At 59.5% G+C, this 25,042-nt stretch overlaps 1 protein-coding gene across 3 annotated transcripts; it reads left to right on the top strand.

Moving 5' to 3' along the window:
- Positions 1-779: 779 nt before the first annotated feature.
- On the top strand, positions 780-23,342 carry AMOTL2 (angiomotin like 2). 3 transcript variants are annotated; one of them, XM_055723181.1, is made up of 10 exons: positions 780-948; positions 16,257-17,032; positions 18,503-18,737; positions 19,279-19,423; positions 19,580-19,672; positions 20,351-20,646; positions 20,757-21,049; positions 21,174-21,385; positions 21,555-21,707; positions 22,011-23,342. In XM_055723181.1, exons 2-10 carry the CDS (start codon positions 16,317-16,319, stop codon positions 22,067-22,069), a joined length of 2,202 nt encoding a protein of 733 aa, XP_055579156.1. In that variant the 5' UTR covers positions 780-948; positions 16,257-16,316; the 3' UTR covers positions 22,070-23,342. The 3 variants fall into 3 exon arrangements, with proteins under 3 accessions (XP_055579156.1, XP_055579154.1, XP_055579155.1); XM_055723179.1 differs by having other exon boundaries at positions 782-948; positions 21,552-21,707; XM_055723180.1 differs by lacking the exon at positions 780-948 and adding an exon at positions 15,869-15,986 and having other exon boundaries at positions 21,552-21,707.
- Positions 23,343-25,042: the final 1,700 nt, after the last annotated feature.

Below are 25,042 nucleotides of genomic sequence, written 5' to 3'. Positions count from 1 at the left end.
CCCGGCCCCAGCCCGGCCCATCCTCTGCCTCCCAGCCCACCCTGTCCTATCCTAGCCCGGCCCATCCTCTGCCTCCCAGCCCGTCCTGTCCTATCCTAGCCCGGCCCATCCTCTGCCTCCCAGCCCGTCCTGTCCTATCCTAGCCCGGCTCATCCTCTGCCTCCCCGCCCACCCTGTCCTATCCTAGCTCGGCTCATCCTCTGTCTCCCCGCCCGTCCTGTCCTATCCTAGCCCGGCCCATCCTCTGCCTCCCAGCCCGTCCTGTCCTATCCTAGCCCGGCCCATCCTCTGCCTCCCAGCCCACCCTGTCCTATCCTAGCTCGGCCCATCCTCTGCCTCCCAGCCCACCCTGTCCTATCCTAGCCCGGCCCATCCTCTGCCTCCCAGCCCACCCTGTCCTATCCTAGCCCGGCCCATCCTCTGCCTCCCCGCCCGTCCTGTCTTATCCTAGCCCGGCCCATCCTCTGCCTCCCCGCCCGTCCTGTCCTATCCTAGCTCGGCTCATCCTCTGCCTTCCAGCCCGTCCTGTCCTATCCTAGCTCGGCTCATCCTCTGCCTCCCCGCCCGTCCTGTCCTATCCTAGCTCGGCTCATCCTCTGCCTCCCCGCCCGTCCTGTCTTATCCTAGCCCGGCCCATCCTCTGCCTCCCCGCCCGTCCTGTCTTATCCTAGCCCGGCCCATCCTCTGCCGCTCGCCCCACGCCGTCCTAGCCCGCCCTATCCCGTCCTAGCCCGGCCCCTGGTACTCTCCTGCGGCGGCGTGAGTGGTTTTGCCCCGGATGGATGGGCGGGTTTTCCCCCGGAAACCACGAGCGGAGCTCGGCCCGGAGGCGGGGAGCTGCGCGGTCCTGGCCGGCTCCGCTGGCAGGGGAGTCCGTTACCTCCTCGGGGGAAAGGCCCTCTGCCCCCCCCCACAGGTGCCTTCCGCGTCCCGAGGGACAACGGGCAGGTGAGACCGACGGCGGCGTGCGCCCGGCCGCCGCCTCCTGTTTCCTACCCCCGCTGTGTTCAGGAGATGTGAATTCTGTGTTTCCCGAGCCCTGTCCCACCTAGGTCGCCGGCGGTTTGCCATCGGGACCCCGGGCGCACTCAGCACCGCAGCCGCCTGAGCCATGGCCGAAGCCCAACTGAACCCGGTGGTCCCGGCGTTCCATTGGCAGGCCCGGTTGTGATGTCAGGGGCCCAACGGTCCGCGGGCCGGTTGCTGGCGCGAGCTGCCTCGGGGCGCGAGCTGCCTCGGGGCGCGAGCTGCCTCGGGGCGCGCGCGGCGGGCCGGCCGGGCAGCCCCTCGTCCTGCCCCGCTAGTAAAGAAGTTGTTTTTTTTCAATACTGCGTTTGTCGGTTGTTGCTCTGGGGTGGAAATTAGCGGGGGAAGCTGCGGGTGTTGACTCGGGAGGGGGAATTAGCGGGGGAAGCTGCGGGTGTTGACTCGGGAGGGGGAATTAGCGGGGGAAGCTGCGGGTGTTGACTCGGGAGGGGGAATTAGCGGGGGAAGCTGCGGGTGTTGCTGCAGGGGAGACGCTTCCTCATGAAAGAAATGAAGAGTTTTCACGTCTAAGGGAAGCAAAGGAGGGAGCTGTGGAGGAGAGCGGGCAGGTTCGATCACCCGGGGCAGCCCTTGTGGCCGGAGGGCTGCTGGCTTTTCACGCCCGCAGGGAGCCTGAGCGATGGTGTTTGGATTAATTAAAACTCCCTTCCTCGTTACTTCAGGAACTTAACTACGACTCCGCTTAGGCTTCGGGGCTTGGGCTGAGGAAGATGCCCGAGCCCTGCGGGCCGGCGGCAGGCCGGGCCGGCCGAGGAAGCAGCCCAGCAGAGGGCACGGCAGCCCCGTGCCCAGCCAGCCCTGCGCCGGCTCGGGGCGCCGCAGCCCGCTTTCCGCGCGTTCCTTCTCCGCGGTCCGTGGGGCCTACCTGAATCCTGGAACCGGGATCTGGAGGGGTTGCAGAGCGGCTGTTTGAATTCCTGCGTAAAGGTGTGAGGTTTTTGACAGTTTAGCTGTGCGAAGCCGAGACTTGTCTGCAACGCTCCTGCTGGTTTTGTCCACAACTAAATCTATGGGGAGGGAAAGCCAGAACGCTAAGCCCACCAAACGGTATCCTACAAACTAGGAAAGGAGTAAGGATGGTCTTTGGGGAAGGGGTCTTCCCTGCCCCTAAGGCAGACACTGCACACGAGGCTCGTACAGCTGCCCTGCACGGCTCGCTGCCCTGTCAGCGGGCACAGTGCTGGGAGCAGGCACAATGCTTGTCTCCTGCCCTGGGACCCCCACCCTGAGAGCAGGCGTGGAGCCAGGAGGTTCTGGACCTGTGGGGCTGGAAGATTTCTCTGAAAGCGCAACCCCCCAGCTGTGGTTTCCTCTGCTGTGCAGTGTAGCCCACCTCAGGAGAAGTCTTAGGGTTCAAAAAAAGATAACAGAAATTCTCTTGGGAATAGAGTTTGCTGTTTTAAGCAAGCTCCTCAGTGCCTCCTGGTAACACCACTTCCTTATCCTCACCAGGACAGTGTAAGGACAGTGATTTTAATGCTTTTAAAGGATTCTAAAACATCCGTAGGAATGGCTTTGTGTGTGCTTTGCTGTGCTGTGAGCGCAGGGTCAGCATGGCTGCAGTGCTCATCCGATGTCTGTATGACCTTTGCAGCCTGAAGGGTTTGTCCTAGACATAAAAGGACAGTTAACATAGAGTTACATGGTCTGATTCTTCTGTAAGTCGTGTTAGTATGAAGACTATAGTGATCTCTAAAACATCAATAACCAGATATGTAAAGAAGTTAGAATTCTGTTAAATTAATGCCACCGGACTGGGCAATCTTTCCTCTTGTAGCTTTTTCTCCCCTTCTCTCTCATGTCTATAGCAAAATTTTCCTGTTTTGTTTCGGTTTGGTTTTCTAAAGGAAAATATAGTAACAGCTAGATGTGCAAGAGGCTGTACGTCATAACTCCAGCATGTCTTTACAGTGCGGTTTTACATCGGTTACATTTCTCAATCCCTGTAATTTTTGCAGCTGATGGTTAACTTCATGACTTAATTCTTTACTATGCCTTTCAGCTTCTTGCTCAGTACGTTGATGTGTACTCAAAATGATGACATTTGGTGCATGTAAACCAGAATCCTGTTACCGGCCATTTAAATACACATGGATTACCTCTTTCCCATCTCCAACCCAATAGCAAACGCAGCTATTTTCAGAATCTAGTCTTATTAATTGTGTGTTACCTGACGTCTCTGCCTTTAGAGCAGCTTCAGCGTGAAAGCAATGTAGTTCACATACCTGGATGCTGAAGCAGCATATTTCAAATTAGTGACATAACAGTAATTCCGCAGAATAATTAATTTGGGGGGCTAGAGGAGTGATTGGTTATTTTAGATCTACATCTAATTTTAGGTATATAAAGCATAATATATTTAATTTTTCATTTAAATCTCATTATTTTACATGTGTTCAGGACAATGTCTGGGTGGCACAGAGCCATTTGCAAAGGAGACGTTTCCCCATTCTCCCCACCACACCCTGGGTCTAACACCAAGAGGGGCCAGGTTAGCTCAGAGCAGTTACAATCCCTGTCGTTGCATGGCTCTGGGCTCTGCACCCTAAAAAGCTGCTGCTGCCGCCTGTGCTTTCACTTAGTGCCTACAAATAGAGGCTTGGCCTGTGGGTTTGGAGCTTGGCGCTCCCAAACCAGCACTGCGAGTCTCGGCAGCACACGTTTGCTGATGCTTTCACGTCGCTCGCTCACCAGTCTTTGCCTGGGGTATCATCCCACTAAATATGATTCAGTTTGTCAACATAGCCGTGTTATGACTCGCGTGTGTTTAGCTGGTCAGCCCATTTTGTGCAGTCACTATCAAAGTGGGATCGCATGTGACAGCAGAAGCGGTTGGAAAAAATAGCTTCCATTTCACCCCAGATAGCTCTGAGGCTGAAACTTGCTCGCTCTTTTCCACTGCCCTGGTTCAGCAAGGTTACGCATTATAATGCGGTGCCTGTAGTTAAGGTACATTTATAATACTAGTTCACATTGGTTGCATTTTTTGTTCCCTGTAATTTGCATAGCTGAAGGTTAAGTTCACAGCTTCGCTGGGTATTATCCCTTTCAGTTTCCTGCTTGGGATGGGAATAGCTCTAAGCACATCTCTGTCCAGCAGCCCGTTTGTGCCCGTGTTTACGGTGCGTCGTAGCCGGTGGGGTGTATTTCACCCGAGCGCCTGCTGCTCCGACGTGCCTGGCTGGGCAGCCTCGTGCATGTGGGAACGCAGCACCTCACAGCACATTGCAGGAGCAGAGATGACCTGCATTTCAGGACCTCACGGCTTGTCTCTGCTTTCTGCCCTAAAATGGCCCCTCCAGGAGACAGGCTCCTTCTCATACCCAAGCGTCGGTCTGGGCAGTCTTACTCAGGATGTAAAATCTCAGAGCATGAACTCACCTCCTGGCTGAACTGAGAAGGGCAGGTCTGAATTCACCCCTCTCTTCTCACCTGCCCACTGACACCTCCCAGACATTCCTCCTTCCCCAGGGACTGTTGTGTTGTGGTGTCACTTGTCACTCTGCCCAGAAGGGACACCGCCATCTCCACCACTTTGTGGATGGAGGAGGACTCGAAGCGCAGGGCAGAGGGGTCCCTCAGCTTCCCAGCACCGTTGCCATGGCAGGGGCTTGTGTGGAGATGGCACATCATCTCACCGGCCACCGGTGCGCTGTCTGATCTTGGCTCTGTGCCATCTGACCTGATCTTGGCTTTCCACTATCATCCTCCTGGCATGAGGCAGCCTATAGCAGGGCAGGATTCACACTGCGAGATGCCGCCCTCCCACCCGAGCCCAGAGAGCCGGACTTCTGCCGCAGCGCCTGGGCCCATGCATCAGAAGAGGAGACTGGTGTGCCATCCCCAGCGCCCACTCAACACACCTGGAGGTGTGGTGGCCACAGGAACTTCTCACCCCTGTCCTGCTGTACCTTCAGGGCAGCTGGGTCATCTTGCCTAAGGGAAGCAGAAGGGGAAGGCAAGGGATGGGAAGGGAAGGTGAGGTAAAGGAAAGTAAGGGAAAGCAAGTGATGAGATGGGAAGGCAAGGGATGGGAGGGCAAGACAGGGCAGAGAGCACCTGAAGCACTCTGGCTAGGTCTCCTAACCCCATTTTGATGTCAGGATGGGAAGTCCCACCTACCCTAATATTTCCCCACCGCCGACCCCATGTGCTCCCATCCAGGAAACAGGCCCTGGGTGGGCAGCAGTGATGCCCAGAGCAGGCAACTTGATGCTGGAGGCCCAGAGAGATGCTGAGAGCCCAGAGGTGTCTCCACTCTGAACCATGTTTGGAAAAGGGCTGCAAACTGACACCTTGGAAAGTCTTGGTTCAAAGACAGAGTGCTTAGCTGAGGGCTCCAGCCTGCCCAGCGGGTGACAGCAGTGGTCCTCCTGCCGCTGTGTCTCCTGACCATGGTGCTCTGGGGCTTTATTCCTGACTCTCTCTTAGCACAAGCGAGCGGTTACACTTGGCCACTTGCTTCCTGGATCCAATACTCTTTTATCACATTCCGTCAGCGGCTGCTGGATTCATGGACCCTCTGGTCTCCGCGTGGCGCTGGCCTGAGTGGTGTGTGCACTGTGGCCATCTCCCTTGGGATGGCTCCTCGGCTGCACGGTGTGACTTTATTTACTTTTTCCTAACCAGATGGGGCTGCAACTAGTGGGCCAGGTGCTGCTGTCATGCAGCGAGCCGAGTTGTGTCATTCTTCTGTGGTGGAGGGCAAACAAAAATACCATGGCACAGAAAACAACACTGGAGATGGTGACTCATGCCCCTGCAATGCCACGTTAAGGTTCCTAGACACAGCCAGCCTTTTTTTTCTAAGCAGATGCTGAAATTTTCGGATATGAATTGCTAGGTTAGAACCCTCAGAGCACTTGCAAAAGGCCCGGAAAGGGAAGATGCTGGTAGGCACTGGGGAAGGGTTGCACGCTCAGCACAGCCATGGCCACTTAGGAGGATCCTGCTGGGAAAGGTGACGTGGAAGCAGGTTAAACTTGGTGCTAGATGGAAGGGCAGAGGTACTGACACTTACGATCACAGAAATGCAGAGCCACACATGAAAGCCAATCCTATTTACTGGGACAAAACCAGTCTCTGAAGGATGCATTCATGTGTCCCAGCTGTGAGCTGGCTGTTGAAAGGTCTCCTGGACTTCTGCTGCACTGGGTGGTGATGAACAGAGGCAGAAAAGAAAAGGAAGAGCACAAGGAAGTTGCTTGCAGTAATGATACGATGTCCACAGGGAGCTCTGTGAAAGCTGGGGCTGCAGGAGGGGAGCTGGGGCAAGCCTTTGGGGCAGGCAGCCCCGCTCATGCTCCAGCACGGGCTGCAATTTGGGATAAACCCTCGGGGCAATCTGCATCATCTTAGTGCACAGCGGGTGGCTTGCTGAGCGTGTAAAGGGGGGATTGTATTCTAGGAGAATTAGTGCATTCAGCTCTGGGGCCCCAAGCACAAGAGGTGGACCTGTTAGCGTGGGTCTAGAGGAGGCCACAAAGATGATCCGAGGGCTGGAACACCTCTCCTGGGACGAAAGGCTGGGAGAGGTGGTGGTGTTCAGCCTGGAGAAGAGAAGGCTCCGGGGAGACCTTGCTGTGGCCTTTTGATATGTAAAGGGGGGTTATAGAAAGATGGAGAGAGACTTTTTACCAGGGTCTGTAGTGACAGGACAAGGGGAATGGTTTGAAACTGTAAGAGGGGAGATTTAGATTAATATAAGGAAGAAATTAATTAATTACAACGAGGGCGGCGAGGCGCCGGCACAGGCTGCCCCGAGCAGCTGTGGGTGCCCCATCCCTGGCAGCGCCGAGGGCCAGGCTGGACGGGGCTGGGAGCACCCTGGTGCAGGGGAAGGTGACCCTGCCCGTGGCAGGGTTGATCTTTAAGGCCCCTTCTGACCTGAACCACGCTGTGATTCAATGATCTCAAGCACGTGCCTCCCTTTAACTCTCGCTTTCAGCAGATGACTTATTTCCTTGTCAGGCCCCTCTGCCGCTCTTCCCAAAACCGTCTGGCTGCGAGTGGGAGCCGGAGCGTCCTGCCACTGGCAGCTGGATTTGGAGCAGAAGTGGACAACCCATATGTAACTAGGCAAGGTCGAATTCCACTTTCTGTTATGGTGTTTTACAGAAAGATGAAAAAGGAGCCTTTATGCGGCATCTCATCCCTTCAGAAGAGCGAATATTTCTGGCTTACGAAAATTCCTGAGCCTTCTTGTGTTCTTGTCCTGCACGGCTTCTTCCTCTTCTTTACCTAGAGATTCTGAGCCTGATGTGGAGTTCAGATTATCCCTCGACACAGAGTCAGGACTAACTGCACAGGTGTGAATTCCTTGCACAGATAACTTGACAAACAGGACAGCCAAAGAGTGAACTCCCTTGAAAAATGATTTCAAATTGAAAAAATGGAAGTTCAAAAGAGCATCAGAGAAAGGGGAAGCATATCATTTGGACTGATTTTTTTTTAAAGAAACCAAAGTTCTGTTTCCTTCCTGCCTAGAAAGGCAGGTCCCTTGAAACCCCATAAATGAAAAATACTGCTGCTGTTTGTCAGACCGTGGCATCTGGGGACCGGCCAGGGAGTGAGAGGGTCAAGCAGCCCAGGAGACAGGTTATTCTGTAGAAACCGCTGAACCCACCGGTGGGATCAGACCTGCTTTAGCCTGCCAGTTTCTCTTCTCATTCAACACTGATGAGGCTCGAGGAGTATTTCAGTGGGGGCAAGCAGTCGCGGGGGCATTGCTGCATCTGCTGGGTTGGTATTTGGGACCAGAGAGGATGGGAGTGTTCCCACTCACTTTCAGCGGGTTTTGTGGTAGGATGGGAGGTATGGGTGGGTATCAACTCCGCATGACGACTGCTGCTCTCCGGCCAGGGGGCTCGGCAGTTGGGGTCAGAACAGCGGCGCTCTCTGCTCCGACGGGCTCAGCTTTGGCATTGCATTGATTCAGTGCCCCCTGCCCGACGTGCTAAGGAGCAGGGCTGAGCGTTTCCAAAGGAAAACTCACATCAAACGCTGCCAGAAGGCTCTGGTGACCATATGGAGCTGGGAGAGGGGTGGGGGCCAGCCCTGACCTTTATTGTACGGAGGGCATTGCTGCTGACCCTCTCCCTGCCCCTCCAGGGTGGCTGTTCCCATGCAGCTCAGGTTGTTCCATGCAGTGCTCAGGGCTCTCTGCTAAATAAGACAACTAAATCCTTGAATCCAGGTTTTAGTGTTTCCATGTGCCGCCAAGTATCTTAATCTGGGCTGTTTGGGGAATTTTTATCCCGTGGATCCCTTGGTATGCCTGGAATGTTTGCTTTTCCTACTGTGTTCGTGTGTTTGAGGCACTCCTGTAAAAACAAGAGCTTCCTGCCTGCCTTGTAAATCTTTCCTTGATTGGCAGAGTTGCCTTCAGTGATTAATCAAGGGGCAAGCGAAGCTGACACCCTTGGGGAGCTTGCTCCTTGCAGATGCCCGGCACATGGGTGAGAGACCTGAGAGGGGGACCAGGAGAGCTGGCCGCGCTCCAGAGCCTGCCCAGGAGACACATGTGGCGACACCGGTTTTCGGTAAGAGCCTGGGAGAGGAAGAAATAAACGGAAATTCCAGCGAGCTAAGGAAATGCTCCAGAGGGCCGGGACTTCAGAGGCATTTTCTGTTGTATCATTGAGCACACAGCTAAAACATGTGGCTCCACTTGCAGGTCTTTGCTCGGTGGCCAGCGTAACCTTCCCACCTTGGCCGGGCTGGGGAAGGGTGAGGTTTAGCCGTGCACGGATGAAGACTCCTCCAGGACATGGGCCCAGGACAATGTAAAAGGGGAGTCTGCTGAGAAGACCAGGACCTCGAGAGAAGACCAGGACCTGCTGAGAAGACCAGTGTTGGTGCACTTGGGCTTCATCTCCACATTCCCCTTGGAGGCTTCCAGGTGCCAGAGGCTCTGCCTGTATGTGATACAGGGTGCCGAGTTAGCTCTGAGGAACAGGTCACCTCCAGAACAAGAAAAATACCTCCAGCATCCTGGCCAGAGGAGCTCCAGTTTGCCCCAGCTAGTGCAGCTATTGCTCTTGTGACACTGAACTTGCGTGCCAGCACCGTCCTTGGCCAGAGCGGGCTGTGCGATTCCTGAACCAATGCTGTGTTGTGCAGGGCAGACATGTGGACCTGTCCCCACCTCCCCATGTTCCCAGAGGAGGCTCAACTTGGCAAAAAAGCTGGCTCATAGAGCAGAGCTGCAGGCTGCCAGCCACAGGACCCGCCACAGACTCACTGCCATAAGCAAGACGACCTTCAGCATGGGAGTCTGGCAGAAACTTGTCACCAAAGACTCCCAATACCCATCATTTTCAAGTCCTGGTCTTCCCACTCTTTGCTTTGCTTTTCTCCAATGCTAGAGGCAGCATCTGTGCTGTGTGCTGGTGGGGAACACTGCCAGGATGAGAAGGTCCAGGAACAGAGCGCTCATGCATAGTGTCACAGCTGAGCAGGCAGCTGAGGAGGGTCTGTATGGCCACCAGCTGCACCACAGGAGGAGGGACAGGTAGCGGCATGGGAGTGCTGGGGACACATGTCCCTGCCTGAGGCAGCCGGCGTGGCTGCTGGCGGCTCCCAGGAGCTGATGTACAGAAAGAGCATTTCTGCCACACGGAGCTGTAACAGTCTGGGCAGAGTCCTGCAGCGTCTCCCTGCTCTTGGACAAACTTCTCCTGAGGCCCTGACTCTGTTTATCCTTCTGGCTAATAACCAGGTGCTAGTTATGGGTCCTGAGCCCATCTCTCCACACTCGTCCGTGTCCCCCTGACAGACGAGACCAGGGGCAATACGGCCTGTGTGTCTATCCCTGTCGCACCTTTCTCAAGACAGTGTTGGGTTTGAAGCTGCTGCTGCTCCACCCTCCGCCTTTACACCCTGCTTTGCCTCAACTGTGTCTCCTCTGCACACTCGCTGGGCTGGAGGGAGCTATATAGAGAGATGGTCTTCGCTGTCCCCTGTCCACATCTGTCCTGATGCCACCCCAGCTTCCCTCACAACTACCATCACCATGTGCAACAGGAGAAGCTCAAAAATTCATGACAAGGGAGTCAAGGGATGTTTCCCAGCCACTTTGTGTCCACACAGGTTTTGCCTGCAGCCGCATCTGAGTAATGAGCCCCCGAGTAATCCAGCCATGTATTAGCAGTGACCAGCCCGGTGACACTCGCACTGTCATCATGCCAGGGGACGTTCAGTGCCATTAAGGTGTTACCTTCATGTCTGGCACACTGTTCACTTGTGTTTTCACCACAGCCAGCTCGCAGGCATGGCTCAGGTGTTCGGATGCAGCTGGCACTGTTCCCAGTGGTGACACAGAGCTTGTCTCTCCCGTGCCACATCTAATTTATTAATACAGAGTAACTGTATTAATTGGTACGAGACCAGGTGAACAGGAGGCAGCATGGTGGCAGAGTCCTCAGCCAGGGAAGTGCTGGAGGCTGCTCTCCTGCAGACCTCTGCCTCCTCCTCAGGTTGTCAAAGAGGTGCCATTTCTTACCAAGGTTTTTCCTGCCAACCTCCTGAAATCCTGCTGCATTTCAGCACCCAACAGCCTTCTCCTTGGCAAACTGGCAAGACACAGACTGGATGGGTGGTCCACGAGACAGGTAGGAAATTGGCTCACAGGCTGCGCTCAGACGGTGGTGACCGATGGTTTTGACTCTGGCTGGCAGCCTGTCCACATGCAGGGTCCCCCAGGGATCGATTCTGGACCCCCCACTATTCCACATCTTCAGAAATGATCTAGATGATGGGGTTTAAGGCGCCCTCACCTGCTGACGATACCATACTGGGTGGTGAGGTGGACATGCCAGAAGGGAGGGCCATCTTACAGGCTGGAAGAGTGGGCTAGCAAGAACGGAATGAAGCTTAATAAAGACAAGTGCAAAGTCCTGCACCTGGGACAAGAGAACCCGAGCCCAGTACAGGCTGGGAAGCACCTGAAAGGAACCTGGGGTTCCTGGTGGACCTGGCTGAACAGGAGCCAGCTGGGAGCTGCTGCAGCGATGAAGGCAAGGCAGATCCCAGGCTGCATCTGCAGGGGCGTTACTAGCAGAGACAGAAAAGTGATCATCCCACTCTACCCAGCGCTTGTCAGGCTGCACCTGCGGTGCTGGTCCCCCACATTTCAAAAAAGATGTGGACAGACTGGAGAGGATCCAGTCTGGGCCACATCAACCTGGAGGCACTCCAGAGCAGAGACAAGTGTGCAAACAGGTGACACTGTGTCACCCCAGGCTCCCACCCAGCGCTGGGGCAGGGGATGGAGCCGTCCCCTCCTCCCAGCAGTGCCGGAGCCATGGGGGGTTCCTTGCCAGCCCTCCTGTGGGAAGGAAATCACACCCGGTGCTGCGCATTTCTCAAGAAAGAGTGAATATGCCTCAAATGTGAGAACGTGGCCAAACAGCAGCGAAGGGCTCTGCTATGGAAATGCCGAGCCGTGTCCCCTGGGGCTGGTGGCTCCTGGCATCTTGCTGGGCTGCGGTGGGCGGCCGTGCTCGACCTTTGTTCTTGCCGACATCTCCTTGGTGGATGCCGGCGACTGAAACCAAAGCCCTGGGTCCCACCGCGCCGGGGCACGCAGCTCAGGAACAGTGAACCCCTCTCAGGAAACAGGAAAATAAAGGAAAGCAGTACAGGACAATTTAACATCCAGGAATGGAAATGACTCAGGGGGTTTAAAACACAGAAAAGAGGAGGAGGAGGGTCCCAGCCCCTTTCTGATGGCCACGTGGCTTTGTTACAGGTTTGCACATTGTCCCTTGCATTTCCTGCTTCAGGACAGGGTTTGGCCCGTGCTGCCTGTTTGGCGGGGCTGGGGGGCACAGGGGCATCCAGCCTCGATGTCTCCTTGCTGGTGGCAGCTTCCCAAGGGCCAGGCAAGGCTCGGGGCTGTCCCTGCCACTGGGCATTGGTTCTGGTCCTGCTGAGTGGCTGCTGGAGCCAGAGCCAGCAGCGGGGATGGCAGGAGGGTGAAGCTGCGGCACTGCAGAAGAAGCGCGCACACCCAGGAGCGCATCCCTGACTGTCATGAATCTGTGTTATCCTGTGGCTGAACAGCAGTCCGGGGGGGTTCCAGCCATGCTTTTCCCTGCCCCAAATTCCTGAGAAGGGGCTTTGTGAATGTGTGCATGGCATCACCTCCCTGGGTGTCTGATTGATGGAGAACTGCGGCAAAAGTACCTTTAGAGGGGAGCAGGGATGTCCCCTGGGTTACCCAGGTGCTGGTTTTGGGACATCCCAGCTGCATGGCAGGTAGTCCTGCCCTGCCCCAGGGGGAGAGCATGCAGGACAAGGTGTGGAGAGGGAGCAGGAGCACTGCCAACCCTGTGTGACCCTCACCTGGGGTCAGACCCAGCATCCCCCCAAACAAGGGGGAGTCTCACTGCTCCGGCTCTGGGACAGATGTGCACGGCATGGAGGCAGCTGGCTCTTTCCTGGAGTGATGGGGCAGGTAGAGGCAGTGCTGGAGCTGTGTCTCGGGGGATGGTTGCCTGTAGGGTTGTCCCCATCTGCCTTTTTGCAGCGGCACCGACCCTGGCCCCCACATTGCTTCAGCTGAGCCCTCCCCGCCCCCCCCCCCCCCCCCCCCCAGGCTGTCTGGGCTTCCCCCCGGGCAGGAAGGGATCTTTCCTCTCCTTCCTCCACCAAGGAAGAGCTGTATCAGTCAACAGCTCATGAAGCAGCAACAAAAAGAGTGAGGGGACTGGGCAAAAGCCAGGAGGACCCCATGCCCCCCCCTGCCCTCCCCAGCCGGTTGAGGAGTGTTTCCCATCTGAGCTGCGGCACTGGGAAAAGCCATGGGAATGGGGTTCCCACCATCGCACAGCAGCACCCCAGGCCACACATCCGCACGGGGGCAGAGCTGGGGCACCCCCAAAATGGTGTGACTCCCATTTCAAGCTGCTGGAGAGAAACCAGTATCAGAGGACAGGGAAGAGGAGTCGTGATCAGGCCTGGCATCTTGTGGGGGTGTCGCCAGGACTGGAGCGCCCAGCTGGGATGCTGGGTGGCAAGGAAGAGCCTGGGTGCTGCCTTTGCTGCCTGCCCATGGGATTGCAGCATCCCGGTACCTTCAGGGGGCAGCCCAGGGGGTCTCCTGCCCTGCACCCAGCACGGACCCTGGCACTGGGAAGGAGTACAGGAAAGGTGCTTGTGTGATTCCTTGAAGTCCAGCCCTCCTTCCCACCTGGCTGCACTTTGAATCAGGAGCTTGGGAGAGAAGCAGGTACCTGGAGGGGGCTTTATAGGGCAAATCGCCACAGAGTGGTTTGGGGAGTTCAGCACCCTGCAGCCCACAGCAGGGCTTGGCAGCTGGGGGACACTTTCACCACCACAGCCATCACCCCGGGGAACGTGCTGAGCCCAGCCTAAAGCTGGCTGCGCACCTCCTCTCCATTGCAGGCACCTTCAACTGCCTGCAACGCCCGGTTATCCGGCACGGCCGAGGCATTTCGGGAGCTGTGAAGACAGCCGAGGTGATCTCATCCCGCGAGTATTTTCTTGGCTCATTCGTCTCGCTCCAACGCCTCGCCTATAAGGCTCGGCGGTGAGGTCAGTGGGAGGGTTTGGCATTGTGGAGCCATGTGTCACCCGGGGAGCCTGGGACAGCGGCACCTGCGCTCGCCTGCCGCTCCAGGGGACGATGGAGCTGCGAGTCGCAGCCCCACGGCAGGACCCCCGCCAGGCTGCCCACCCACACCCTCCCACATGGGCAGAGGGTCCGTGTGGGCAGCCCCCGGCATGCCCTGCCGCTGCCTGCTGCCCACCAGGCCCGGCACAGGGCTGCCGGCTGCTGTCTCGCCTCTTCCAGGGGAAAACAAAAAGGTTGAGGCTTTTCCTACCTCCAGCATTAGAAAGAAAAAGAGGAAACTCTTCAGATCACTTTCCAAAGGGGTGTTACCAGCCCAGGAGGGGTTTCCTGCTGCCAGAAATAGAGCAGTGTTCAGATAAGGAGGGAAGCAGGATGACGCAGGTGTAGATAAGGCTGGTGGATGAGCCGGGAGAGGCGGCCTGGCTGCCAGGGGAGCTGGGCTGGCTCCCGGGGGGCTCGGGGTGGGTTGCCCCATCCCCTCGGGAAAAAGCAGGGCAGACACACAGCCTTCAGAGGTGCTGCTGCTGGGCTTGGGGTATCTTGGAACAGTGCATCTGTCCGTCCATCCATCTGCCCGTCCATCTATCCAGCTGCTGCTGGGCCTGGACTGGTGCTTGGTGACACAGGGACGAGAGCCATGCCCTCTTCTCATCCCCACAAGAGGGTAGACCCTCGCTGGGTTTTCAGGATCTCCCCCATACCCACGGGGCTGGGGCTGATTCCCACCTCCGAAACTCCAGCCAGGCAGGATTTGACTTGTGACTGGTAAAACTGTGCTGAAAAACTTGTTTCTTGAGCCCCGTTACTGTTTGACAAGCTTCCCGGTGCTGAGCACAGGCTCAGGACCTGCCTGGGTGGGGATGCTGTCAGGCTTTGTTAAGCCTGAATCCAGCATGACCACGCCAGAGCCGTGTCCTTCATCTCTGCGCCTGTAACACGGCGCTCTTCTTCCTCCACGCACCGACTCCTCCCCGTGCACCTTCTCTGCACGCTCCCCTGCCTTGGAGTCTGTTACCTGCTACACGTCGGGGATTTATCCCCCCTGCTTCCCCCATTTTTTAGAAGAAAACCCAGCGTGAGAGAGCTGCGCCTGCAGCCCCTGGACTGCTAGCACATCCCGTGGTGCTTGGGGTCTCCCCGGGGTGATGCCACCCGGAGCAGCGTTCACGCCAGCAGGAGCAGCAAGGCAAGGAGATGAGGGGAGACCACCGTGTCCGTCCCCCTCCCAGACCTGCCTCCAGATCTGCACCAGTTGGAAGATACCGGCTCCCCCTCACAAGAATAGGAGCTTAATGTGCCGGAGCTAATTAGCAATTTTCCCCTGCACCTGCCTCGCCGCCTGCCCTCGGCCATCTGCCACCTCGGGGCCTCGGTGCTGAGCTCCGCATGGGCAGCCCTGGGCGCGGGGGGCTTGCGGGGGGCTTGTGTCCTGTGCTTTGGGGTTGGGGGTCCTCCAAAGCTGAGCTGAGGCTCTTGAGCGCTGAAAGGAGAAAAGGAATTTGGCCCTATGGGCTCGTGCCCCCTCGTGTCCCCGGCGCGGCGGATGGCCAAGCCCCACGGCGGCCCCGCTGGGACGGCGTCTGCCCGAGAAGGGAAACTGAGGCCGGGAGAGGGGCAGGGGCCGTCCGAAGGCGGTGACCCCCATGCTCCGCAGGCCAGAGCTGCCGGGGCGGCTGTGGCGAGGCGCCCCCCAGCCGGGGGAGGCGAGGGGGCTGCGGGCAGAGCAGATGGGCCAGGGGGGGCCGGGGGGCTGGCGGGGTGTTACGGACAATGGGGCGGCTCCGCCAGCAGCCGAGCGGGGGGGAAGGTGTCTGTGCTCCAGGACAGCTGGTGGGCAGAGCCCCCCCGCAGCTGCCAGCCCCCCCGCACGCCCGCGGCGCACATCGGCCCCCGCCCTCCCCCCGCTGCTGCCCCCCAGCCCCCAACCCCCCGTGGCCGCGCGTGGGGCCCCCCTGCAGCCCCCGAGCCGAGCGCCCCGGGCATCCCTGCTCGTCCCCGGGGCCGTGGGGGGACCCCCGGGGCTCGGCGTGCCGGGGGTCGCGGGAAGGCTCTGGGCGAGGGGGGGGGACGGGGGAGCGGGGCTGCACGTCCCCCCCCTCCCGGGAGCGCGGGGGCTGCAGCCGCCGGCCCCAGGAGCTGCCCCGCGCCCCCCGCACGCCCCCTGCCGGCGGCCCCGCGGGGCGGGCGGGGCGGGGCGGGGCGGGGCGGGCGGGGCGGGCGGGCCGGCCCCGCATTCCGGGCATAGCAGCGCCCGGGCCGGCCCCCGCTGCCGGCGGGACGCCCAGAGCCGCCGCCGCGCTCCCCGGGCAGCACCGCCGCCGCCCCGCTCCGCCATGCCCCGGTAAGTGCCGCCCGCCGGGGCCCCCACCGCCACCCGGCCGGGGGGGGGGTGTCCCGCCCGCCTCCCCTGGCCCCGGGGCAGCGCCGGTCGTCGCTCGGGCCGTGGGGAGCGGCCCCCCCCCCACCGTGGGTGTGATGGGGGCGGCAGCGCTCGGCCCCGCCGGCACGTCCCGGTGCTGGGCCCCGCTGCTGGAGGCAGCCCCTCGGCCCCAGGGCCTGCGCTGCCCCCCGCCCGCGCCGGGCCGCCCTTATCGCGCCTCTCCCCGCGCAGGTGCCTCGGCGTGGCCGGTCGCCGCTGAGCCCCCGCGGTGGGACCGTGGCTCTGCCCGCGATGCGGACGGCCGAGGAGTCCAACGGGACGGTCCTGCACCGCCTGATCCAGGAGCAGCTGCGCTACGGGAACCTGACGGAGAACCGCACGCTGCTGGCCATCCAGCAGCAGGCCCTGCGCGGCGGGGGGGGCCCCGGGGGGGCCGGCAGCCCCCGCTCCTCCCTGGAGAGCCTCAGCGCCGAGGAGAGCCAAATGGTGCAGCAGTCGGCGCGGCAGGAGCCGCAGGGCCAGGAGCATCACTCCGACCACGTCTACCTGGAGAGCAGCGTCCATCGGCTCTGCCAGCCCCTGCACAAGGGCGAGGAGCTGCCCACCTACGAGGAGGCCAAGGCGCACTCCCAGTACTACGCCTCGCAGCGGGGCGGGCAGCGGGGGGAAAATGGTCCGCGCGGGGCCGAGAGCGGCACCCGCCGCCCCGACGAGGGGCTGAAGGACCTGAAGCACGGCCACGTGCGGTCGCTGAGCGAGCGGCTGATGCGGATGTCGCTGGAGAGGAATGGGGCCAAAGCGCAGAGCCCCATCAGCGCCTCCCACAGCTACCCCCAGCTCTCCCGCCACCACCAGCTCGCTGCCCTGCGAGGGCAGCACCCAGAGGGGCCGGAGCCACGGGGACCACCCCCGGAGTATCCCTACGTCATCCCTTCCCAGGACGCTTACCTGGCCGAACCCCAGCCGTGCTCCCGGGAAGGCCCTGGATATCAGCATCCCGAAATCAGGTAACGTGTAGCCCCTGGACCCGGCTTTTGGGGGGGCCTGCTGGGGGCCTCCCAGCCGCAGTGCCCCAGGAGCAGCTGGGATGGATGCTCGGAAGATGCGGGATGCGGAGAGCAGTGGGGGACCTGGGGCAGCTGTTGCTGAACCTCTCATCCTCGCAGGGCCAGGTCCAGCTCAGCCCGAGGGGCTCTGTGCGGACCCTTCTGGTCCTCTCCTCTCCCCAGTTTCTCTTGGCACAGTTGGGTTTTTCCAACTGGTGGTAAACTTCCCGCTGCCTCTGCAGACCCTGCCCCCTTGCCATGCACTGGGAGGAATTTGGGGTTAATTTAGGAGCTGGAACCAGCTCAGGAAACTGCTAAATGTGGAACAGGCATGGGGCAGGGTGGAAGGCAAACGCGCTCCCCGCTCCATGGAAACCCACACCGTGCTCCTGAGCCGGTCCACGTAGCACTGGTTAGCTGCCGGTGCCGTGGGACTGCTGCTGAGCTGAGCCTGGGCTGGTGCCGGGGAGTTTGTGGAGGCGATGAGCAGTGCCGGGCAGCTCCGGCCCTTCCCTTTGGCAGCTTGACGCCTCTGGCAGAGCCCCAGGTTGCCTGTGAGAGGGCCACGGAGAGGTCTGGGAGGCCCGGAGGTCTGGGCATTGCCTGGCATTTGAGGAGGACTGGAAACAACTTCCTCCAGTGTGGAAAATGATGGGAAGAAGGGAACTGGAGGCTTGATGGGAGGGTGAACACCGCTTCCAGACCTCCTGACCTATCCAGGCAGAGAGCGATAGCATCTCCAGCAGGAAAACCTTCTCCTTCCAGGGAACAAAGAGGGGAAGGGGAGCTGTGAGGAAGATGTATTTATTCTTCCTCGCTCCTATATCATCCCGCAGGAATGCAGGCCCTTGGCGGGCAGCCCGCGGCAGAGCAGGGCTGGGCTGTGCACAGCCACCCAGCTCGGGGTGCTCAAGGCGGCCGTGGGATGTCGAGGAACTTGGAGTGGGCAACGCGAGGGGCGGCTGGGCTGGCCCTGCTCCTCCAAATATAGCGAGGACATATAAATAGTTTGGTGGTGAGGAGCCGTGCCAGGAGCCCTCGCTTTGCCCAGACACCAAGGATAAGGGGCTTCCAAGGTGCATCCTTTGCTGAGCTGTCATCGGTCTGCAGCATCCCCAGCAGCAGGGTGGGTGTGGGCGGCTGGGAGCCCATCCTGGCCCACTGGCCAGGTCCGGGAGCTGTCAGGTGAAGGTATCCCTGCAAGACAGGGTTTATTTTGTGTTCGAGGGTGCTCAGATGAGCACCTCTTAGAAAGAAAATGCTATCCAGCTCTGAAAAGCAGGAGAGGATCCTTCCTCCTCCTTTGGGGTGACCTGGAGGCACTGATACCCCCTTGGCCCGTGGGTTTGGTGCGGTCAGTGAGATGCCGGAGATGCGGTCGGCTCTCCCTCCCCATGAAGCCCCCTTGAGCATCCTTCTCCCTCCCTGCAGGGTGCTGCCCACCCACGTCCCCACCGCTTTCCTGCCGCTGCCAGGCAGCCTTTGCCCGGGAGCCCTGGGTCCCGCCGGCGTGGAGGCACTGGTGAGCGCCCAGGCAGTCTCAGCTGGCAGCCGCCTGGCCCGGGCAGACGCGGTCCTGCGGGAGAACGAGAGGCTCCAGCGGGAGACCGAGAAGCTGCGGCGGGAGCTGGAGAGCTGCACCGAGAAGGCAAGCCGCATCCAGAAGGTGAGCGAACGGCAGCAGCCCCTCAGCCTTGGCATTGTGTCCCCCCTGCCCACGGAGATGCTCAACCAGCTGCTGTGAAAATTCGCCCCCTTTAGTGTTTTAATCCCTTCTCCTCCTCCCTCCGGCGGCTTGTTCCCCTCCGAGCAGCTGTGTTTCAGCGGCGCGGCAGCCGGGACTGGGGAGAAGGAGCCCATTCTCCAGTGCCCTCCTCCCTCCGCCTGTCCCCCCCATCCCCAGCCGCCACAGAAAGCCCTTTGTGCGGCTCGGTACAAGGGGCGGCTGTTCCCTGCCGGCCGGGCTATGGCAGAGCCAAAACCTGCAGAGGGACTCTTCTGCAAGAAGAAAGGCAGAAAAAATTCTTCCCCCTCCCCCCAAAACGTGCGCTGGGGGTCAGCCGCGGGGGGGGGGGGGGTCCCATGGGTGTGCTGAGCTCCTCTGGCAGCTTGGGTTGGGCTGAGTGACCTGAGTGAGCTTTGGCCAGCATCTCCCTTTCCTCATTCCATGAATATCTAACCCTGGCCTGTCCCTTCCTCCGCCCCAGCTGGAGAGCGAGATCCAGCGCATCTCAGAGGATTACGAAAACCTCGTCAAGGCGTCTTCCAAGCGGGAAGCCTTGGAGAAAGCCATGAGGAACAAGAGAGATGGCGAGATGCGACGGCTCCAGGACTTCAACCGGGACCTGAAAGGTGAGGGACCCTCTGTGTCCCCATCCCCACGGGCACACTCTGTCCCCTGGCTTTTCCCCCCCGGCGGTGTTTCCAGGGTAAGCCAGGCTTCTCCCACTTCCTCCAGCTGAAATCTTGTATTTAAATCTTAATTGGGTTTAATTGCCTTTGGACCAGAGCGGTTGGAATCTGCGAACAAGCAGCTGGCCAGCAAGACCCAGGAAAGCCAGGAGAGCAACCAGGGCAGCGTGGCCAAACTCCTGGCGCAGAGTAAGTCCCGGGGGATGCCCGTCCTCGCCTGGCTCCTGGAGGCACCCGGACGGTGGGCTCAGCACGCGGTGGGCTCAGCACGCTCCCCTTCGGCGGAGGAGGAGGCGGGTGGCGGAGGAGGAGGCGGGTGGCGGGCAGCAGCTCTTGCCTTCCCCGGGGAGGATGGAGCAGCTCTTGGCGCTGGACTCAAGCCATTAATCCTGGCCGGCCGGCCGGCGGCGTGACCCGCATTCTCTGCATTCCTGCCGCCCAGCCGGCTCTTCCAACACTGAGCCCGCACTCCCGCCCGCGCCAGCCGCCCTTCTCTCCCTCCCTCCTACACCTCGCAGCTGCGCAGGCCTGGGCTTTGTTTTGGGAAAATACACCTAAATCCGTTACTTTAGCAGAGACGCACGGTATTGGTGCTGTGTGGGAGGAATTGCATCCCATTCTCTTTAGGTGGCTGGATTCACGCCAGGCAGCTTTTACTCTTCACAAACTAAAATTTGGGCTGGAGTGGAGGCTTTCAGCCCTCTGCCTGGGTGGCTGGGATGCCACCAGCCCCCATATACCCTGCGTGCTTGGGGAGGGACGGCACGGCCACGTTCTGGGGAGCCAAGACCCCCCTCCGTGGGGCCTTGTGGACCGGCCTTAGGGCAGCAAAGCCTTTTCGGCTGAGGCTTGGGGTCTCTCTTGCAGGCTACGAGCACCAGCAGGAGAAGGAGAAGCTGGAGCGGGAGGTGTCCCTGCTGCGCAGCGCCAATGAGGACCAGCGGCGGCGGGCAGAGCTGCTGGAGCAGGCGCTGGGCAGTGCCCAGGCGCGGGCGGCCAAGGCGGAGGCCGAGCTGCGGAAGAAGCGCGCCTACGTGGAGAAGGTGGAGCGGCTGCAGGCAGCCCTGGGCCAGCTCCAGGCTGCCTGCGAGAAGCGGGAGCAGCTCGAGCTGCGGCTCCGTACCCGCCTGGAGCAGGAGTTGAAGATGCTGCGGGCTCAGCAGGTGGGTGCCGGCGAGACACAGTGGTGGGTGCCGGCGAGCCGCAGTGGGTGCTGCATCCTCCCAGCACCTCCTCATCCTCTCTTTTTGTTGGGGTTTTTTTACCACTGCAGAGACAGGCAGGTGCTGTGGGCGGGGGGATGCCGGAACTGAGTGCCCACACACTCTCCGAGCAGCTGAGGGAGAAGGAGGAGAAGATCCTGGCCCTGGAGGCCGACATGACCAAGTGGGAGCAGAAGTACCTGGAGGAGTGCACCATGCGGCAGTTTGCCATGGACGCTGCAGCCACTGCGGCCGCCCAGCGGGACACGACCCTCATCAGCCACTCCCCACGGCACTCGCCAAACAGCAGCTTCAACGAGGACCTCCTCCTGGCCAGCCACAAGCACCAGGAGATGGAGAACAGGTAGTCCCACCTTGCCAGAGGTGTTTTCCCAGACAAGCTTGTGCCGTGTTCTGGTTGGGCAGGGCCCGCATCCTCCTCTCCCCCTCCGGCTCCTCTCCCAACTTCTGCCTCTTCTCCTCTCCAGGTTAAAAGCCCTTCATGCCCAAATCCTGGAGAAGGATGCCGTCATCAAGGTCCTGCAGCAGCGCTCACGGAGGGATCCCAGCAAAGCCCTCCAGGGCTCCCTGCGGCCAGCGAAGTCTGTGCCCTCCATCTTCGCTGCCTCTGCTGCCCCGAGCTGGCCAGGGGCCGGCCAGAGTGACCGGCTGGCCGAGGGCAGCTCCCGGGGCATCGCAGGTAAGCACGGGCACCTGCCAGCTCCCTGCCTTTGCTCGGCAGCAAGGATTTGCTTCCAATTTCCTCTGCGGTTTTGGAAGCAGAGAGCCTGGGGAGTGGGGATTTCTCCGGTGAGCCATAGGGACTGGCCGGAGGAGCTGGCGATCCCTAATGGCATCTCCTCCAGCAGGCAAAGCCACCGCCGAAGGGGCGGCAGCACCCGCTGCCCTTCCCCTGCCCTCCCACTCCAAGCATGGCAGCAAGGACGGCAGCACGCAGACAGATGGGGTGGCCGAGAGCAGCGAACAGGGCGAGGGCACCGAGCACCCAGCCGGTGCGCTGGGTGAGTCCCCCTGGGGAGGCATGGGGGAGAGCTGGGGGTGCTCCAGTGTGTGGGCTTAGCACCCAGGAGACGGGCTGTGCACAAGCTTCGGTCATTTTTATAAGGCATTTTAAAGGCCCCAGTTGAGTCTGGTGGGTTCAAGTCCCTGCAATCACTCGTCACGTTTTTAGGTGCAGAGCTTTTTTTGTGAACACCTTGGGGGACGCTGGCCCAGTGGCACACTTGCTGCTGGCCCTTTGGTGGGATGGGCGCCATGCTGATGCCCTTCACCTCTCCTCCAGCTCTCACCTTCTTTCCTTGCAGAGAGCTCAGCTGCTGCCAGAGCCCCGGACCTGTCCGACATGGTGGAGATCCTGATCTGAAGCCACCCAGGGGCCGCATGCTGGCCCCTCCACCCTCCCTGCCTGCCGCACAGGCATTGCCGCCCTGCCTGGGACAGAGGAGCCTGCGGGAAGGAGGAATGAGCCTGGAGCTCAGCAGCATCCCCGCGGCCAGTTTCAGCAGGTGGCCCCCGCACGTGGAAGGGCCACCGTCCCCACTTGGCACCCACATGTGTCCCCAGCTGCGCGGGGCGCGCTGGAGCCCGGGGACCTCACCGTGGTGACAGGCCCTCGTGACTCCCCTGTAAATACACCCAGGTTTTGTATGACGGGAGCAAATGTATTTATCGTTTCCGCCTCTCTGCCCTCCTGAGGCAGGGGGCTTCTTCCCATCTGCTCCATGGTTGGCTCCATCGCCAGCCCACCTCTGGGTCTGGCCATTTGCACCCACCCGGGTGCTTGACTTCCAACTGGAAAATCCCTCTCCGTTTGCCCAAACTCTACCCTCTGCGCGAGGGCAGAGCTGGGAAGGATCCTCCGTGGGTCCCATCGACTGCCCAGATCCACGTGGCCAAGCCAAGCGCTGGGAGCCCCAAACCTCCGTCACCTGCATCCCGCCTCTGGCCTTATCACAGACGGGCAAGCGGTTTGGGATGGAGCGGTGGTGGAGCAAAAGAGAAAATGATAATCAAGGGAATGAAAGGTGGAGGAGAACCCCCCCTTGAAACCGGAGGCGAAACGCTTGGAGCGAACCGAGGACAGCTGATGGAGGGGGTGGGACACGCCACCCCTCTCCTGGCTTCATCCCACCATCGCAGCCCCCGGCTACTGGCAGCTGGCTTCTGCCCATAGCCAGTGCTGGCGTCTCGCTACTCTGAGCTCAGACGCTTCCCGTCCTTGGCCTTCGTGTATATATTTTTTTTTTCTTTCTTTCTTTCTTTCTTCTTTAAACGTGCATTTGCTGGACAACTGCATTTTTTATTTTTCTTTCCCAGACACGTAAAAAATGCGTTCGGTTCTCGTGCATTGTTTACAAAGTGGAAAATAAACAAACAAAAAATTATGAAAGAGGAAAAAAAACCCCACAACTTAATATATTTTATATTAATATTGGTATTTCTTTTTAAGTATTTTTTTTCGTGCTGTGAACTTTTTTTTTTCCTGCCAAAGATGATGAGTTCTTGTTTGTGCGTTTTAAGTTATCTTAAGTATTTAAATGTAAACCTGGCTGTTTCGTTATGCCGCCCTATACCGAGATTGCTGTAGCATTCCACTTGGTATAACAATATTTTAATAAAAAAACCCCAAATATTGACCCATGGCTACTTTTTCTTTTTTTTTCCCCCCCATGCGATGGGGCAAGGCAGAGGTGCTGCTGGGGGAAGGGGTCTAGGGGTGGCGATGCCTTGGCTGAAGTGCTGCCCTGCCCTTCCCAGCTCCCCAGGCGCCAATTTGGGGTGCAGCTGCATGGGAGAGGGGAAAAAAGTGCTTAAGAGCATCTATGTGTTCTTTGAAATCCCACTGGGATCCCATTTCCCCACGCTGATGGGGAAAAAGGATGAAGTTGCCTAGAAATGTCCATGTAGTTCCCTCCCTGCATGTAGTACTCTGGTATCTCCATCCTGATGGGATCCTCCTCTTCCTCACAGGACCCGTTCCTGCCCTCCTATGCCCCCACCATGGGGACTCCTTGATGGCCACATCCTCAAGCACAGCTGGATCTGATCCTCAAGCTCTCCCCTGGCTTTGTCAGCCACCTCCAAGCCCTTCCCACCCTGCCTGGCTCCTTGGTCTTCTGGAAGACCAGATGTTCTCCTAATGTTAGAGCTAGGGCTGCCTTAGGACTTCCACAGCCCCATCGTGCTGCTCCCCAGCACCTCCCCTCTGAGCTTGGTGTTTGCTTATGTCACTTAGTTTTAATAGCTGTCACATTTATGCTTCCCAGGGAGCATCCCTGGGGACCCTGCTCTGGCTGCTTGGGTGCTGGCAGCCTGGCTGGAGCCATCACCAGCTGGGCTGGGGCTTTCCCTTTTATGCATCTCTTGGCATTTATTGGCAGCTCTTTTTTTTTTTTTTTTTTTTACTCTTGCTGTCCCTGGGGACCGGGAGATCGCGTGTGAGCCTCTGCAATGGGCTTTAGCTGGGATTATGCCGAACAATGGCATAAGAAACCAGCTTTGCTGCCAGCTCCTCCCTGGAAGGTGGCTCAGGACTCCGTTGAGGATCACAGGTCTTGGTGGGACTGTGATGCTGAACACCAGCTCAGCTCCACCCTTCCCACCCAGGAACCTGGAAGGAGTGTGGCTGAAAATACGAGGTTTCCTTTGTCCGTGGGACAGGTCTCCATCCCTGCAAGAGCAGATTAGAGAGACTCGGAGCAATGGGAAGCCCAGAGCTGGGCTCCTCCTTCCACCCATGGCTTCTCCTGGGTTTTGCAAGCAGGGAACCAAGCTCCCCCCAGGCACAGGGCATGTCTGCAGGGGACGTTCTGCCCTCCCTGAGACGGGACCAGCGACGGGGCGGGCTGGATGGGAAGCTCACAGGGAGTTGCTGCTGGAATATGTCAGGGGGTCCCGGCAGGGGCTGTACCTGCCCTGCCCCCCCAGCTCCTGCTGCCCCAGAGCTGCAGGCAGCCACCCGGGAAGGCTCGCAGCATTCCTGGCATACCGCAGCTCTCCCGCCCCAGCTTTATTTACCCAAATCCGGATGCGGAGTGGCCTTGTGGCAGGTCGGGCTGTTTACAGGAGCTTTCCAGGTCTAGGGATTCAGACCCGGCCTCTGGTGAGAGCTTTGCCCACTGCTTGGCCATCCTCCATCCTGCCCATCGCTCCTCCGTGGACCTCTGCCCCCAGGGCTTTCGCAGGAGCCAGGAAATGAAGGAGCAGAGCCCTGGACAAGTGGGAAGGGAGAGGAAAACCCCAAGGCCCACCTGTGAATGCGGGAATCAGGCTGTGGGGAAAAGCTGCCTGAGCCAGGCAGGTTGGGGCAGGAGGTCACGGCTCCTCCTGCTACGCC

This window comes from Falco cherrug, chromosome 11 (assembly GCF_023634085.1).
Source record: "Falco cherrug isolate bFalChe1 chromosome 11, bFalChe1.pri, whole genome shotgun sequence".
Classification (NCBI taxonomy): Eukaryota; Metazoa; Chordata; class Aves; order Falconiformes; family Falconidae; genus Falco; species Falco cherrug.
Note: the sequence above shows the minus strand (reverse complement) of the source record. Positions and strands in the feature narration are given on the sequence as shown.